A 19,348-nucleotide genomic window follows, 5' to 3' on the forward strand; every position below is an offset into this window, starting at 1 on the left:
AGGAAGTCAGAAGTTCCTGACTGGAGGTGGAATGGGATAGGCGGTGGCCTTCCTGTACTTTAAGATTTATTGAAGTTTCCTTTCCCTTTTATTTTTGTTTTGTTACCTTTCTAACAATGAAAAACATTAGTCAATTCCTGCCTGTGCTCTGGGTCTTTCACTGCTGGCCCTTGCGATTGCTGGCTGAGCCTATGAGCTCCAAACTTTATTTGCGTCTAACTAAAGTGAAGGTAGCTGAGTTTCAGTGTTGCAAGCCTATATAATTCACCTACACTTTAGGGATGAGACTTGCATTGTCTCTCTCTCTCTCCTGCCCAGATTCTTTCATTTCAGAGCCGGAAGAGGGAAGGAGAAAATACAGAGGGGCAATGTTGAGGTCACTGACTCTTGCCTGTGAGGTGGCAGAGAACAGAGGAAGCCCAGTGCTTAGCTCACATGATGTAAGCACTTCCTCCTCCACCTCCTCCTCTGCTCCTGCTTGGTTGGGAAGGGTTATACGGAGGGGAGAAAGTGTGGTGCAGGTCTCCTCAACCTTAGCTCCCTAGCTTCACTGCATTCAGCAACAGGGGAGGAGAGTCACCAGGAAGAGAGGCGCTGTTCTATAGCGTGAGGAGAGGGGAGACTAAATGGAGTGGGAGGCAGTGAGGAGAAAGACTGGACAGAGTGGGAGGAGAGGGACAGGCAGAATTGAGGAGACAGAATCAGAGGTGGAGAAGTAGGAGAATTCTATTTAAGGTATTTTTAAGGAGAGGCTGAACTAAGTACACAGAACTTTAGGGAAGAGAAAGAAAAGGCAATTGGTGGGAAGGTGAGAGAATTGGAGGACAAAAATGAATGGTTGAGGGGAAAACAACATTGGGTAAGCACAAAGAAGACTGAATGGAAAACTGATTGACTTACTAGTATGCAACTTATTAAATGAAGGAAAAGTCACTAAAATTGTTTTGGCAGTGTTTGACTGTTAAGTGGAAGGTAGGAAAATCCATTCACCTACATTTAGAAATGGTAATTAAATTTAAATTACCAAGAGAAACTTATTTCAAATTTGGTAATAGACGACTGATGTAGAGTTAGATTTGGAAATTAATTTCTTCATATTCCTTATTCTAAGCCACAAACATTTGGGCATTTTCTGAGTTTAATATCCATTGCTTTCCACCTCCATGACTTTATTAATACAACACAAATACAAAGCCCTATGCTCATAGTGATCAAACACTGAAGAGGAGCTTGGAGCTGAGCCTCTGCACAGGTTTTGCCATGCATTTAAATCTTGCAGGTGGAAGGATCTTACGAAATTCACAGTTAGTATTATAGATGCCAGCACAGTAGCACTGCATAATCTTCCAGAGTAGCTCCTTTCCACAGGATGCAGCTTGATACACTTCTCAGTTTCCATTATATTCTGGCACTGATGCTGCTAAGGGAAATGCTGCTGGGTAGCAGTACAGCAGAGAGGATGCCAAATTGTGTTTCCTTGGCTCTCCATAGTAAGCACAAGATAAAACTACACAAACGAAGTCTGGAGAGCAGAGAGGAAAGAGATAGAGATATAGGAATTAGAGGGAATGTGCTAAGAGATGGGATACAGACACAACCCAGGGACAGAGCAGGTGGAAAATAGACACAAAGGACAGGAAAAGAGAATAGTAGGTTGAAAACAGTAAGAAGCAAAAAGAGGCAATATAAGAGTTACCAGCCACTGGAGCAACTCATCAGCTGTGAACAATGGTGAGGGAATAGTGTGCCTATGCCCAGTGTGCATACATCTTTACCCCACTGAATTGATGCCATAGCTTCCTTCCTGACCTGGTCCTCTGGGGTGCCGTTCAAATCAGCTGCACATAGTAGACAGCTGAACGGGCTCTAGCGTTCCTCCTTTGCTGTTAGGTAAGAGAATGGGTGTGATGAGATTGTCTATGCTAAGTATTTACAAACAAGTCCTCCTCCAGCATGTGCACTGCAGCAAAGAAGAGTAGGGGGTGAGCCATACAATGAGACAAAAATCAGCCAAGCCTTCATAAAAAAGTCCCAATAGCTAGGGTAGCCAACTGTTCCCATTCTCTCATCCTTTCTGAGCTCTGAAATCTTATTTAATATTTTTCTGTGTTCATTTTTTAAGAAGTAACATTACTGCTTGTGAGAGGTGCCAGACTGTGAACCTTGGAGATCAAAGTCCTTTTCATCTACAGAATGAGTCTGCAGAGACAGTGGAAATACAAGCTTTCCCCACCAATATATTTCAACCCTGCCTCAGAGGGACCACCTCTGACTTTATGGCAGTTCCATCAGTATGCTTATTTATTTGCCTACACCCATGTCAGCCCCTTCCAGAAAAATACAAAATACAGCTACTAGGATCATCTTCTTAACTGGCCAATCTGTACACATCACCAGTCCCTTTGAGTGCTTCACTGTGCCTCCCTCCTCACTAAATTCACATTTCTTGTCACCACCTTCCAGTCCCTATAGAATGCTGCTTTTCCCTATTACCAATCTTGTCTCTCCCTCCCCCTGCCACTCCTTTGCTCCCTCCACTCTGTCAAATGATGCTGGTCTTGTTTTCCTGTTCTTCTGATTCTCCCCCAGCTGTCTGTATGCTTTCTGCCATGTGACTCCCTACACATGGATCACCTTCCCCAGCTACTACACCAGACCATTGCCCTCTTATTTAAGTCCCTCAAGAAGATCCAATTCTGCCATGAATCCTACGTGAAACCTGCAAACAAGGAATCGGTAGGCAGAAGGGCAGCTGGGATAGTTTATGCAACAAATAAAAAAAAACAAAATAAACTCAACACATGGAATTAAGACCAACATAAACCCCAAACACATGGAACTACATACCAATATAAGTGTCACTCACTAACCTGACCCTGCTGGAATTTTTTTGTTTTTGTTTTAAAAGACCTAGGAAATTACAAAGCCAAACCAAACTATGGTAAAAGAACATTATTTAGGTTGCAAAGTCAAGCACTCAAATGTTAGGAAATGACACAAGTAAGGTGCCTTAATTCGGCCCCCCTTTATGCATATAAATTACATGACATCATTTTTTTCCAAAGGACCCATGACTCATTCAGTGCACAGAAAGGACATGCTCTGGGAATGAATCAATGATGTTTAGTGAAGGAGGCTATTGTCTGTAGGACTCCTGCCTCATTTGTAGCAGATGTTGGAAGTTTTATCATGGATGATGCAGGGGACTGCAGGAACAGAAGGGAAGGTCTCATGGTTAATACAGCTGAATGCTGCCCAGGAGAACTGGATTCTATCCCTGCCTCTGCCACAGTTTGTGTGATGTTGGGCTAGTCACTTAAGCCAAACTTTTCACAGATGGTCACCAATTGCATGTTCCTCATTTTCTGGGTGCTGGACTCGACACCCTGGGGACTCATTTGCAGAAGTGCTGAGCACCAACAATTACAAGTCAATAGAGGTTGCACTTTGAACATATAAAGTTCTATATAATACTAAGTATTCTGAAAAAATCAGGTCCTATATGTCTCAGTCTGGGCCCCTAAAATTAGTGGATACTTTTGACCCTACTCTCTCTGTGCCTCAGTTCCCAGTCTATAAAATGTGGATAATAACAACCTCTAACGTCACCGGGGTGTTGAGAGAATAAATTAAATTAGTGTTTGAAGCATTCAGATACTATAGTGATAGTATGTGATCACGTAATTAAGCACTATATCATAACGCATACACACAATGGGGCTGAATTACGTTTGCACATGCAACCTTAATTCTGGCATTTCCTCACTTTTGAGTGCTTGACTTTGCAACCTTAATAATGTTCTTTAAACAGTTGCTTGTGTTATATATATTTATATATAAATACAGTGATGCCCATGCACATACTGTACCCTGAAACTCCTTTGCTGTAACATGCTGATTGTCCGTTTTGACAGAGATTCCATATGCTTTATGATCTGCAAGAGGGAAAAACAAAAACAAACCAATTCAGACAATGGATATTTCCACTGCACACTTGCTTCAGCCAATTTTAGAGGACAGCGCTCCCAGGTTTAGTTATAAACCTCCATATACTACATGGGGCTCTTTGGTGAGAGGACATGATTGGGATTTGGGAGACCTGGGCGCTATTCCTGGCTTAGCTACCAGCCAACTGGGTGACCTTGGGTAAGTCACTAACTCTCTGTGCTGTAGTTTCCCCATCTGTAAAATGGGGATAATGAAACTGACCTCATTCGTAAACAGTTGAGAGAGCTACTGATGAGAAGTGTGACAGAAAAGCTGGGTATTATTATATAACCAGGGCAAGAATAAGTTTTTAAACATGCATGTGCACATTTTCCTTCAAAATCTGCCATTTTCAATAGGGCACAGGTGGAGAACTTGCGTTAATCTTCAGATGTTTTCCCCCTGCTGTAATCACAGCTGCCCCTGTACCACACACTTCTAGTGATGGATTATACCTGTTAGTGCATGGGTTTTAAAAGTTACCTGAATAAGGGCTCTCATCTTTTCCCTCCCCACATCTCAACAGTGAGCATCTCCATTTTCTCAGACATTCCCGTTCTTCTTGGACCTCTTCTATTCTCTGTCCAACTTCAGTAAGTCAGCCACTAAGGCCGGTCTTGCAAATTAGATCAACCTAGCTTTGTTGCTCAGGCCTGTGAAAAATTTCACCTTCTGGGTGACAGAGTTAGGTTGACCTAAATGGTGGTCACTTTTGACAATGAGTCTTTTGAAAACTTTACTCATGTTTTTCTACTCCATTGACAGTGGCCGAAAAACATTATTACCACCTTTGCTTGAAATATAAGTTTTGTATCTAGTAGGACTCTGTGAACAAGTTTATAGTACTTAGATAGCAAATGATGGCCAAGGAAACCTCAGGTATGGATTCACCACTGTGCTAACTAGACTCCACTTGAATTAGACTATATTAAAGTACTGAAGTAGTGAACACAGTTCCCTCCCAAACAAAGAGCACTTGGATTATCATTTTTCTTAAGATCAAGGAAACATTAACTGTCTTTAAACATCAACCACCAACATCTTACAATATTATTTCATTAGTCACAAGCATATTATTTTTTTCTGGGTAACTATTACTCCAGCTAGAGGTACTGAGCCTCTCTCTTTGTTTTCTCCCTTAAACCTTTTAAAGCTTTCCTTCATGCTTATTCCATTTTTTCCTTAGTTCCTTTTATGTGTCTGTTGATCCCTGCTACCCATTTAAATTTTTAATATAATTTGTAGTTTTACTTCCACTGAATCATATCTTTTTTCCTCATTTAATTAAAGTTAATATTTCTGGGATGGGGAAGAACACAAAGTGGGGGATATCTCCAAACATATCTGTGTTTTCCCAGCTATTTTTCTGTTACTGTTATTATAATTTCTGTTCACAAACATTACATGTTTTCCCTTGAAATAATCTCCCGCTCTGCATTTCTAGAGAGGAAAAACGACAAACAACAGTATTTTATTCAGACCCTTTGGCTCTGGTTAATGTTTGTTTTTAGTTGGTTAGCAAAGATCTTTAGGAACCATAGATGTGTTCCAAATGATTGGGTAGAGTGTTTATAAAATGTAAAAAGAAAAGGAGGACTTGTGGCACCTTAGAGACTAACAAATGTATTTGAGCATAAGCTTTCGTGAGCTACAGCTCACTTCGTCGGATAAAGTGAGCTGTAGCTCACGAAAGCTTATGCTCAAATAAATTGGTTAGTCTCTAAGGTGCTACAAGTACTCCTTTTCTTTTTGCGAATACAGACTAACATGGCTGCTACTCTGAAACCTATAAAATGTAACTAGAAAGAACATTATTTCCAATACAGTCATCAACTCAAATGCATGTGATTCACAGCCATGTTAAATACATTTTCCTAGAGACTTGAAAATAAGAAGTTTTTTTCAAAGGGGGAATAAAAAAAGTCTATTTCTTCCCCCTTTCCAGTTCTCATAAATAGTATCTAGGTTTTTAAAATTATACTAAGAAATGTAATTAGAACCATAATAAGAAAGACTACATTTTATGTCTTCAGCTGTTAGAATATGGTACTTTCCTTGATTCACACTGTGGACAATGTCATGATATCAATTGCATTTTACAGAGTGAACTCTTATCAGGAAACTGCTTTTGCAGGAGAACTGTATATTCTCCCTAATACGCTGAGGGAGTTAGACAATTAAAAAGTGCAGGAAGATGTGAGCGAGCAATCCATTATGATCAGCACATATGACACAATCTCCTTTCTTCTGTGAAAGCTCTTTTGTACACATCCAACAGGAATTTAAGTAAGAGAATGATGGCACAGAGATATGGCTGGTTAACAACAAGAAGCCACTTAAGGATTTTGATCAATCAGCCAAACAAAAAGACATCTCTAAAATTATGATAGCCACTCCCTAAATAGTCACTTGAGGAATAAGGTGTCGTTGGCAGCTACTCAAAATTCAAAATGTTGATAATTTTGGACCCTTTATCCTACATCTAAAGAAGAGTAATGGAAAGATACTACATGGCAGGATAACTGGCTCTTGTCAACTAATTTCTCCCACCATATGTTTTTATATATATATTTGGAAAACAGTTTTCACGTTGCAGCAATCTGAACTTCATTTGTTTACAACCAATTCCACGAAGGTCACACATTTGCCATTAGAAATACTCTACTGCAACAGGAAATTTCTTTAGGTAATTTGAATGCTAAAGTAAAACACATTAGGTACTATCGTACCGCATTTCCTTTGATTTGATTGCAGGAAACTAGATGGGAATAAAGTCAAAACATTGTTGTGGATACAAAAGAAAACAGTCATATGACATTTGTTTTGTTAAGTTCCAGACCACATGTTGCCTATAACATAGGTTAAGTATTTAAGTATATTGTAGGTTTAGGAATTCAGCTGTCCTAAGAATAAGATTGTGGGAATGAGAGTTGCCTGCAATAAACCCCCAAATGTGGGTGGGAAAATAGCACCTCTGGGGCATGTATGAAGTGAGTTAAAACGCCACATGCCCTGGGTTAAATTGTCAGGGACAGTTTCATGTCTCATCACACACAGCTGAGACTGTCTAACTCCTTGCCACCACAGATCAGGATAAGCCCAAGCCCTGCCACATTTAAGCTGTACAAAAGACAGTTCTGTGCTCAGACTGTCCTAAGCACAGAATTAATAGGACAGTCACTACATTCTATTGACACCAAAGTTAACAAGAGGGAAGGCCATAAGGCATCAATCCCATTTGGGGCAGAATTTGCTGTGAATCTTACCTGAACTGTTCCCTAGACCAGTGGTTCTCAAGCTGGTCCACCGCTTGTTCAGGGAAAGCCCCTGGTGCACCGGACCAGTTTGTTTACTTGCCGCGTCCGCAGGTTCGGCCAATCACGGCTCCAACTGGCCGTGGTTCGCCGCTCCGGGCCAATGGGGGCTGCGGGAAGCGGCGCAGGCCAACAGACGCGGCAGGTAAACAAACCGGTCCAGCACGCCAGGGGCTTTCCCTGAACAAGTGGCAGACCAGCTTTGAGAACCATTGCCCTAGACAATACTGTGATGGATTTATTAAAACTTAGTCTGAAGTAATTGTAGTTTAGTAACCATAATATAATTAAGTTCAATATACCAGTGGGATGGATCATAGCATTAACATGATATGGTGGCACCAAACATTAGGAAGGGGGATTAAAAAAATATGAAGAAACTAATCAGAAAGAAAGGAAAGACTAAAAGACACCATTTTAAAACTCAGTGAGGCTACATAAACAGAGCATACTCAAGTCACAGAAGGTAACTACATACTCCTAGCCACAAATAGGAATAAGGAAGCATACTGGTACTTTTTTGCAAGGTACAAGAGTTTATTCAAGCCAAGAAGAGGAGACCCAGCCCATGGTTCATTTTATGGTATGTGGTAATAGTTTTAGATTTGCTAACCAAAAATGGTACGAGTTTCAATTTTTTCACTCTTGAAAGTTTATAAAACCTTAATATGAAGTGAACTATGTTCTATGAAATTTGAGACTGGCATAGGGTATAAACAGAGAAAAGGAAAAAAAAACCCTGTTCAGCAGCCATTCATTTGCATACAGGTATTAAAACATTCAGGATTTGAGGCTGAAAATAACTGCTGCAAGATTTAGAAATTTAAGGAATTGGAAGCCTCAAGATAACCTGAAACTGAATTAAGAGTTCATCCTTTCAAGATGCAGACACTAAAACTGTTGGATCTATAGATTTATCAGTATGGGGAGTTGGATATGTATGCAAATCCTGGCGGTGTTCGCCAAGCCAAGTGAGGTCGTAGACAAATGCCTTTGAATTGCCTGTATCTGTAATGGGATAACTTTTGAAGGATCATGTGGCATCAGTGAAAGTGACAAGAAATATGTCAATTTCCATATCACTATACTTGGGACAGATGTGAGTAGCAGCAGCAGACTTATTGTAACCATATAGGAGGGAGGATCCCTCAAGCAAAGGCTGGCAGAGGGTTAGGGTGTTGAAGAAATCGAACAGAGGGAGGAGTGAAGCAGACTTGAGCAGGAGGGGAGGGAAGAACCAAAGAGATGTGGGGTGGTGTTCAGATTTGTCCAATACTTAGTTAAAAAGAAGGAAGGTCAACATCATGGAGAAATCTCAGCACCCTCCCAATTCTGTCAGCGGGGAGTTAGCACAGTGAGGAAGGCTTCTCACCAGCACACTGATTAATGCACCTTGCTGGTGGGACTGCTTTCTTAAATCTTTCTTATCCTTCTTAAATTGGCCTCTTGGCTAGTAGATGTCCAGGAATTTTTTTGAGCCCTGTGTTTAGTGTTTTTCAGAAAATCTACATCCTAGGAGAAGGTTATAATGTTAAAAGGGAAACCCCCTTCCTCCCTCCCCACACACACACACACACACACAAAATCAATCCACAGATCACAAGAAATAATGAAGTCAGGAGTTGTGGTTGCCGAGATCCAGCATTCCTGTTTTGGCCTTCTGTGATACCATCTGCCTTTCAAAACAGCTGCTATAATTGCATTAAAATTCCAGTTCCTCAGCTAGGTAACCTATCATATCCAAGACACTGTTTCCCCCCTTGCCTGAGGGCCAGAGCCACATACAATGGGCTAATCCTCTATTTTTCCTGCTTGCTCAATCCCTCTAAGCAGACAAGAATCTAAAAGCGGATCACAAGACAGTATTAGATGCCATGGTGACTGATGCTATATAAGTGAACAGATAGGATAATTCCACACTATGTCATCAGTGTCTGCCAGTTAGAGTCCCCATGTAGCAGTAATCTTCCCTCCACCAGGAGCCCATAGCCAGCTCTCTCTTGGCAGAGGGAGAGTCACTGCAACCTGGAGTTTTGGGGTGGGTTTTTCTGACTAAAAGATAATAAATGAAGCTGAAAAGCTGATTGTTTTTGAAGAGGGCTGAGGATATGTTTCCCAGAACAATGAAGAGATGGACAACAGATTTTTGTCAGCAGCTGGGCTGGCTGAGTTCCTGTTTGAAATGATTACTTTAACGCTTCTGGGATGTGACTGTACTATTAACATTAGAATGCCTCTAACCTTGCATAAGGGTCTTTTTTCATTATTTAAATCTAAATAAAATTAAATAATCTTCCTCTCCAAGTGTTTCAGAGAACGGATTCTTGCCAATTTCAAAACTGTGCATGCTCAGAGCAATGGAATGGACAAGGAGAATGGACAGCTCAGTGCACCTTGTCATGTGTTTAAAAAAGAGAGAGAGAGAAGTGGTTTTGTTGAGCACCAACTAAGCCAAACAGTAGGAATTATAATGTTGTTGTAGACTTGCAGTGGACAACCTGAGAGAGCGTTTAGTCCTTGGGGGAAAACCATGTTTTAAAAATTGAGAGAGAAAAGAAATTCAGTTGTTAATGCCTTGGCTAACACAGAAAAAATAAATAAATATGAGTTCATAATACCAAAAAGTTTTCCCTCACAAGTGTTCCATGATGTTCAGTATAAACTGTAGCACTGGCAAAATCTTCTGACGAGGTCTTCACTTTTAGTTTAAGGCAGTTTATTATTTATCAAGTTAAAAAAAAAAGATTTAAACTTCAAACTTGATTGCCTAAAATTAGCCACTACTGAGTGGTCTAATTTCCAGAGGTACTGAGCCACTAAAGTCAGTTGAGCCACAGATGGACAGAACCTCTGAAAGTCAGATCACTCAACTTTATTGGTGTTGGTCTAACATTTTTCAAACTAGAGGTGGTCAAAAAATATAATTTTTCTGGTGTGAAATTTAAAGAATCTCATATCTGCAAGAACAAGGGAAGAAGGGGACTAGTTTTAAATACTTTGTCCAGATTTTGCAAAGCAAGCCCTTTTTGAATAACCCCAAACAAAAGATATTTGTTTTCAGAAAAGTGGTTTGCTGTGTACCCAGAAGGGTGTATGTGTGTTTACATCTCTTCTGATTTGCCTTCAGAAGTCAATAGGACAGACTGCTTACCACAGCAATAAATAACAATAAATATCAATAAATAAATGACCACTGTAGACAGACATTTTGAAAGATGGATTAGGTCACATGTCCTCCCTCACAAGGCCAGTAGTTTATTTTGTACAGCTGGCCTAATTAAGCATTTGCTTAATAAAGCCACGAATCACATGAAAGTAGTGCTTAGAATTAGGGCTCTCGATTAATCGCAGCTAATTCATGATTAACTCAAAAAATTTAATTAGAGTTTTAATTGCACTGTTAAACAATAGAATACCAATTGAAATGTTTTAAATATTTTGGATGTTTTTCTACATTTTCATATATATATTGTATTCTGTGTTGTAACTGAAATCAAAGTGTATATTTTTTATTACAAATATTTGCACTGTAAAAATGATAAATGTAAAAAAGAAATAGCATTTTTCAATTAATCTCTTTGTCGTGAAAGTGCAATATTCAATTGTAGATTTTTGTTATAAAATTGCACTCAAAACCAAAACAATGTAAAACTTCAGAGCCTACAAGTCCACTCAGTCCTACTTCTTGTTCAGTCAACCGCTAAGACAAACACATTTGTTTTCATTTGCGGGAAATATTGCTGCTCTTTTCTTATTTACATCACCAGAAAGTGAGAACAGGCATTCACATGGCACTTTTGTAGTTAGCATTACAAGGTATTTACATGCCAGATATGCTCAACAATCATATGGCCCTTCATGCTTCAGCCACCATTCCAGAGGACATGCTTCTATACTGATGACGCGCGTTAAAAAAATAATGTGTTAATTAAATTTGTGACTGAACTCCTTGGGGGAGAACTGTATGTCCCCTGCTCTGTTTTACCTGCATTCTGCCATATATTTCATGTTATAGCAGTCTCGGATAATGACCCAGCACATGTTCATTTTAAGAACACTTTCACTGTAGATTTCATAAAACACAAAGAAGGTACCAATGTGAGATTTCTAACTGACCGCAGGTTTAAGAATCTGAAGTGCCTTCCAAAATCTGAGAGGGATGAGGTATGGAGCACGCTTTCAGAAGTCTTAAAAGAACAACACTCTGATGTGGAAACTACAGAACCTGAACCACAAAAAAGAAAATCAACCTTCTGCTGGTGGCATCTGACTCAGATGATGAAAATGAACATGCACTGGTCTGCACTGCTTTGGATTGTTATCAAGCAGATCCCATCATCAGCATGGACACACGTCCTCTGGAATGGTGGTTGAAGTATGAAGGGACATATGAATCTTTAGCGCATCTGGCACGTAAATATCTTGCAACGCCGGCTACAACAGTGCCATGCAAACACCTGTTCTCACTTTCAGGTGACATTATAAATAAGAAGAGGGCCGCATTATCTCCTGCAAACGTAAACAAACTTGCTTGTCTTAGTGATTGGCTGAATAAGATGTAGGACTGAGTGGACTTGCAGGCTCTAAAATTTTACATTGTTTTGTTTTTGAGTGCAGTTTTTTTTTTAATAATTCTACATTTGTAAGTTCAACTTTCATGATAAAGAGATTGCACTACAGTACTTGTATTAGGTAAATTGAAAAATACTATTTCTTTTGTATTTTTACAGTGCAAATACTTGTAATAAAAATAAATATAAAGTGAGCATTGTACACTTTTTATTCTGTGTTGTAATTGAAATCAATATATTTGAAAACGTCCAAAATATTTAAATAAATGGTATTCTATTATTGTTTAACAGCGTGATTAATTGCGATTAATTGTTTTAATAGTTTGACAGCCCTACTTAGTACGTAGATATTTCTGGGGATGCAGCCATTCTATTTTATTCTTTTGGCAGAAATGGTGATTATGAGAATCAAGGTTTTTGGCAGAGAATAACAAGACAATTTGTTAATCTGTGCTAAGAAGGTAGAAAGGTAAAATGAAAAAAATGTACCGTAGAAATGTGCATGCTGAGATGTACAAATATAAGTTACATACTCTGGATGCTATCTAGCCTATCAACAGCATAGCAATTGCTATGTCGCAATCCATATACTGTGTCTTAATCCTCGAGAGAGTGCATTTCTCAGAACAGTCACAATTCCCTGTCCTACTATTCCACTTCAAGAGTGGAACCAGGGCTTTCATTGTTACTAACACCATTGCTCTGTCTCCTGCACCCTGCTTTTTATTCTGAATAACGGAAGGTGTAACGAAAAGTAGGTCTGTCGATTAATCACACTTAACTCAAGCCATTAACGAAAAAAAAAATTAATCATGATTAAACAGTTTTAATTGCGCTGTTAAATATTTTAACTATTTTGGATGCTTTTCTACATTTTCAAATATTTTGATTTCTATTACAGCACAGAATACAAAGTGTACAGTGCTCACTTATTTTTACAGTGCAAATATTTGTAATAAAAATATAAAGAAATAGTATTATTCAATTCACCTCATACAAGTACCATAGTGCAATCTCTTTATCATGAAAGCGCAACTTTCAAATTTAGATGTTTTTTGTTACATAACTGCACTCAAAAACAAAACATTGTAAAAGTTTAGATCCTAGAAGTCCACTCAGTCCTACTTCTTGTGCAGCCAATTACTAAGAGAAACTAGTTTGTTTGCATTTACAGGAGATAATGCTGCCCGCTTCTTATTTACAATGTCACCTGAAAGTGAGAATTCGCATTGCACTTTTGTAGACGGCATTGCAAGGTATTTACGTACCAGATAGAGATATGCTAAACGTCTGTGTGCCCCCATTCCAGAGGACATACTTCCATGCTGATGAAGCTCACGAAAAAAATAATGCGTTCATTAAATTTGTGACTGAACTCCTTGGAGGAGAATTGTATGTCTCCTGCTCTGTGTTTTGCCCGCATTCTGCCATATATTTCATGCTATAGCAGTCTCGGATGATGACCCTGCATGTTGTTCATTTTAAGAACACTTTTCTACTATTTCTCTTATCATTTTTACAGTGCAAATATTTGTAATACAAAATAAATATAAAGTGAGCACTGTACACTTTGTATTCTGTGTTGTAACTGAAATCAATATATTTGAAAATGTGGAAAAGATGCAAAAATATGTATATAAATGACATTCTATTATTGCATAATCGCACGATTAATTGCAATTATTTTTTTTAATCACTTGACAGCCCTAAAACGTATTTCTAGACTTATACATTATTTATCACAGCTTCCAATACTTAAACCCTGGGGGCCTCATCTTGCAGTTTGTGGCACATGAGGAGACTGCAGCATCAACACAGTGTGCCATTGACTTAAATAGAGCAACATGGTGGCACAGCGGTCTGCCCCTGTCTAACAAAAGGCAAGATCAGGGTCTTATTTGGGAAGAGACTAAGAATCCAGTCCTGCAATGAGGTCTATGTGGGCACAGGGGTCTACCCACATAGAGATCATTGCAGGATTGGCGCCCCAGGCAAAAAGCCTTGTTTTTTGTTTTTTTTTAATTTAAAATGTATATTTGAAGAATCCATGAGACAGACATCTCATTTGCACAGTATGAGACCAAATATGTTAATTTTATTTTGGATGATAAACCATCTGTTTTGGTTGTTTAATAATTTAAATCTTTTGCTTATGTGCGTACATTAATTATAAATGGAAAAATCCACAAGATCCCTAATGAAAAGGGTCCTGATCCTGCAAACACTTATGCACATGAGTTACTTACTTATTCATATAAGTAGTTCTCTTGAGATCAGGGAGTATTATCACATATGTTCCTGGGTGCCTTACAAATCCACATATCAAGCAACTTCAGCCATCCAAACAATGCAGGATTATTTGAATTAAGTATGTGAGTTATTTCAAGAACACTATATTATGAGATGCGTATATTTTATGATATATAATTATTAGATTTGAAAATAAAAAAACTTTAAAAAAATATTAGAACTCCATTTTTTTCAGCATAAAAATGAAAGCTGTTTTCTCTCCACAAAATTGTTTTAATTATATTTTTGTAACCTTCCAAAATTAACATGGTGCAGATTTGAAGGATTTTTTGGGTAGTCTGCATCTTGAAAGGTGTAGCTAGGCAAAACACACACACAGAGCTCTCAATTTTACAAGCCTTCTGACAACTCTGCCATGGAATCTGTTCCCATGGTAACAAATAGGAACACACTGAAAATGGGGGTGAGGGGGGAGCAACGGTTTAAACTAGACAGGGTCTCACCAAAAAAAAAAAAAAAAAAAAAGCAGCCTATTTTCCAGCATTCTAACTGTGCTGCACAAAGTTGGTTTTCATAGCAACAAAGCAGCAGCCAAGTTGTCAGAAAGCTTGTAAGCGGAACAAAGGCCTAAAGTTGCAAATGCTATTGCTTCAACTACTGTAGATTTTTAAAATGCAACAGATTCCTGAAGTCTCTAGTTTTTACTGTTGTTCTTCAAAAGAGGCACATAACAATAAGCCACTAGACAAAATAAGTTTTTCCACCATGCTGTTCTTCCCTCCCACCCGCACCCCATGCGATCGCCTTCCTTTTACCAGCATAATGATTTGAAGAAGCAGAAACTGACCAACCAATCATACCATGTGCTGATGCTTTATAGGGTTGCCAGGCGTCTGGTTTTCGACCAGAACGTCCATTCGAAAAGGGACCCTAGTGGCTCCAGTTGGCACCACTCACTGGGCCGTTAAAAGTCTGGTCGGCAGCACAGCGGGTGCCCGGGACTAAGGGAGGTTCCCTACCTACCCTGGCTCCGTGCAGCACCTAGAAGCAGCCGCCAGGTCCCTGTGGCCCCTAGGCACATGGGGCAGCCAGGGACTGGGAGGCTCCGTGTGCTGTCCCCACCCCGAGTACTGGCTCTGCAGTTCAAATTGGCCGGGAACCATGACCAATGGGAGCTGCGGGGGTGGGGGCGTGCCTGCGGGCCCGAAGGCAGCGTGCACCATGCAGAGTCGCCTGGCTGCCCGTGTGCTTAGAGGCCACAGAGACCTGGCAGCTTCTTCCTCGGAGTCATGGTAAGCACCATCAGCACCCTGCACCCCAAACCCTTGGCCCAGCCCGGAGCCCCCTCCAGCAAGTGTGACATTTTAGACTTGAACTGTTGCTTGGAGTTCTGAGTGGGGGAAACAAAGCCCCTAAACTCCACCCCCACAGAGCTACAAGACACTTTTTATGCTCTGATAGTCAGAAATGGCTGAACTCATTTTATGGTGCGGGTTTTTCCCCCCACATCTTCTAGGAAATGTCATGCCCAAAACAGGAATTTGGGGACTAGGTTCTCAGCCTCTGAAGATTGGGGCTCAGAGGAAAGTGCCATCTAAACTATAACTATAGGATCACTGGTGTGACACTACAAATGTTCTCCAAGGCCACAGCTTTACTTATGTGTATGTTACCGCTTGGTGAAACCCTAAATTAATAATCTTACAGGTGTCTTAAAGACCATTTAAAAATTATAGTCCTAATTCTGAAATGAGATACATGAAGTCAGTGGGGCTCTATGCAGGCCCAGAAATCTACCCTTGCATATCTCATTATAGGATCAGACCTTTAGATTCTAGGGAAGGCATTCAGCCTCTAGGAGAAAAGACATGTTAAATACCCCTAGGCCAGCGGTTCTCAAACAGTGGGTCAGGACCCCATTTTAATGGGGTCGCCAAGGCTGCTGTTTGCCATTGGGCCCCAGCAGGTCTGAAGCCCAATCCACACCGACCAGGGCTAAGGTTACATGCCCCTGGCCCAGGGCAGAAGCCGTTGGGCTTCAGTTTTGGCCCCCCTCCCACCCACATGGGGCAATGGGGCTCGGGAGGCAGGACTCGGTCTTCAGTCCCCCTCCTGCAGTCGTGTAGTAATTTTTGTTGTCAGAAGGGGGTCACAATGCAATGAAGTTTGAGAACAGCTGCCCTAGGGTACTGCTTTGTTCCACTCAGGGAACACCACTTTGATAGCTACTCCAGCCTATTTAACAAACAAAAAATACACCACCCCTATTATATGGCAACTGTTCCCCCACCTAGTCCTCCCAACCCATATTAGATCTGTGTGGGCTTATTTTAAGAGATTCTCGCACGGAGGAGCAAGTTCTGATGTAGCATGCCAAAAAAGTATCTGACTAGACAGAGCTGTGCAGTGCAAGCAAATTTTAAACGAGGTGATGGCTGCTGAATATACCAGATATACTCAGACCTTCCATTTAAATGTCAATTTAGAATCAATCACGGCAGCACTGGCAATCAGCGGAGGTTCACAAGTACAGGAACTAACCAACTGCAAAGATTGTTTTTCAAATTTGTATGAGGAAAAAATATATTTAAATTGCTCCAGAGATGGCATCTTTTATACAAAACTTTGAACTAGAGTAAAATTGTTTATGATTAAGTGATAAAGTTCTGAAAACAACAACAACAGAAATCATGGCAGACTCTATGGCGTAAATTTTCAAAGCATCGAACAGGCTTTTATGCATTAAATTCCCACTAACTTCGTGACATACCCTTACTTCATTTCATATAGTACTCCCATTGAAATCAATGGCAGATTTTCATAGATATTAACAGCAGGATGGTCTTAAATAGAAATCACAGCTAAAGCCCTGTTCAATGTTTTGGAAATTCAGGAATTTTTAAGCAGACATTTCCATAATTCAGTATGTTGAAAATTTCACTCTAAACATGCACTTGAAGACTGTATCCTACCTAGGTTCAGGTGACGCATTGGGGTTAATGATATCCGTTAGTTTTTTAGCACTAAAATCTTGGATTAAATTCTGTGCTGATGTAAACTGCTCCATTTACTTCAACCGAATTGTACTAGATTACACCAACAGAGAATCTGGCTCTTTAGTATTAAATAAAGGTTAGGCTACATTAAAGACATATTGGTTTCAATTTTGTTCACATTACAGCCCACAACTAAATCTGACAAGGATGAAGAGGTTTAAAGAACTGATCAGATGTTTTGCCAACTACAATTAAGAGGAACTGGAAGCTTGTTTAGAAGCTATATCCTGAGCTATTGTTACTTACTCTAATATGTTCCAATTGTTCCTTTATAAAGTCAAATTTTTTGGCTTGTCTACACTACAAAATTAAGTCGAATTTAATTAGACCTTGAGCTTCCGAATCAATTAAGTTGATTGTGCATGGCCACACCATGCTCATTGTCTCGATGGAATACATCCTCACTAGCAGTGCCTGCATGATGCACAAAGCAGTGCATTATGGGTAGTTATCCCAAAGTGCAACTTGTCACAGTGTGTTTTGGGAAGTTTGTGCAATGCCTCATGGAGCCAAAAAATTGTTGCAGGGGAGAATGGGAACATTCCGTCAGCATCCCACGATGCACTGTACTCAACGGCAAACAACCCAGTGGTTTTCGCACTTTAAAACTGCCCCACGTACATCATCACCCCAGAAGCATGGAGCCTATTCAGTTGTGCACTCTTGCTGTGAGCATCTCAAACACCTTGTGCCTTCTACTGCAGTATTTCCAAAGCCGAAGTAGGGTCTGTCGTGTGGAACATAGTGATGTCCTGCAAGCAGCCCTGCTGTAAGCCATTAAAAAAACCCAAAACAATACATACTTGCGGCTGGCATTCACAGAGCAGCTGCACTCTGTTGAGCACCATTTCTGGTCCCATAAAACAAGCATTGACTGGTGGGACTGCATCATTTTGCAGGTATGGGATGATGAGCAGTAGCTGCAGAACTTTTGAATGCGAAAGGCGACCTTCCAGGAACATTGTGCAGAGCTTTCCCCTGCCCTGCAGTTCAGCAACTCAAAAATCAGAGCTGTTCTGACAGTGGAGACAGCGATCGCTATTTGGAACCTTGCAACGCCAGACAGTTGCCGGCCACTGGGGAATCAATTTAGAGTAGATAAATCAACTGTGGAAGCTGCTGTGCTCCAAGTGCGCAGGGCCGTTAATAGACTTCTGCTATGAAGGGTAATGAGTCTGGGAAATGTGCAGGAAGTAGTGAATGGTTCTGCCGCGTTGGGGTTTCCTAATTGTGGTGGGGCGATAGATGGCACGCATATCCCTATCTTGGCACCAGACCACCTTGCCAAAGAGTACATAAACCGAAAGGGATATTTTCAATGGTGTTGCAAGCACTGGTGGATCACAAGGGGCGTTTCACTGACATCAATGTAGGATGCTCAGTAAAGGTTCATGATGCGCGCATCTTTAGGAACTCGGGTCTGTTCAAAAAGCTGCAATCCGGGACTTTCTTTCCAGACCACAAAATGAATATTGACGAGTTGAGATGCCTATAGTTATCATGGGGGACCCAGCCTACCCCTTGTTCCCATGTCTCATGAAGCCATAAACCAGCCGTCTGGACAGCACTAAAGAATGGTTCAACTATAGGCTCAGCGATAGGTGTCAACTCCGTGAGTGCTCCGGGGCCGGAGCACCCATGGGGAAAAATTGGTGGGTGCTCTGCACCCACCAGCAGCTCCCTGCCCCTCCCCAGGGGAGGAGGCGGAACGCGGTGTGCTCAGGGAAGAGGCAGGGCTGGGCCGGGGATTTGGGGAGGGGTCCAATGGGGCGGGGGGGGATCAAGCTGGGATGGGGCCGGGGGGACATGAGCACCCACTGGCACCAATGAAAGTTGGCGCCTGTGGGCTCAGCAAGTGCAGAATGGTGTTTGAATGTGCCTTTGGTTGTTTAAAAGGGTGCCGGAGAAGTTTATTTACAAGGTTGGACCTTAGTGAAGAGAACATGCCTGCTGTGTGCTCCGTAATATCTGTGAAAAAAAGGGGGGAAATTTTCTGCAGGGGTGGGAAGTTGAGACAGATCGCATGGCAGCAATTTTTGAGCAATAAGAAGAGCACAGCAAGGCCCACTGTGTATCCTCGAGGCTTTGAAAAGCCATTTCGATAATGAGTCACAGTAATGTGAACTGCTTGTCTGCATTGTGCTTTCCCAAACCTTCACCTGCGTTGTAT

At 40.8% G+C, this 19,348-nt stretch overlaps 1 protein-coding gene across 1 annotated transcript in view; it reads right to left on the reverse strand.

The window, feature by feature from the left end:
- The window catches only part of JAM2 (junctional adhesion molecule 2), a 63,321-nt gene that overhangs the window by 18,641 nt on the left and 25,332 nt on the right, over nucleotides 1-19,348 (reverse strand). Inside the window, exon 2 of the mRNA XM_073363179.2 lies at nucleotides 3,870-3,935. Within this exon, the coding sequence (XP_073219280.1) occupies nucleotides 3,870-3,935 (66 nt within the window). The remainder of the gene's footprint in view (nucleotides 1-3,869; nucleotides 3,936-19,348) is intronic.

Source organism: Lepidochelys kempii, chromosome 1 (assembly GCF_965140285.1).
Source record: "Lepidochelys kempii isolate rLepKem1 chromosome 1, rLepKem1.hap1, whole genome shotgun sequence".
NCBI lineage: Eukaryota > Metazoa > Chordata > Testudines > Cheloniidae > Lepidochelys > Lepidochelys kempii.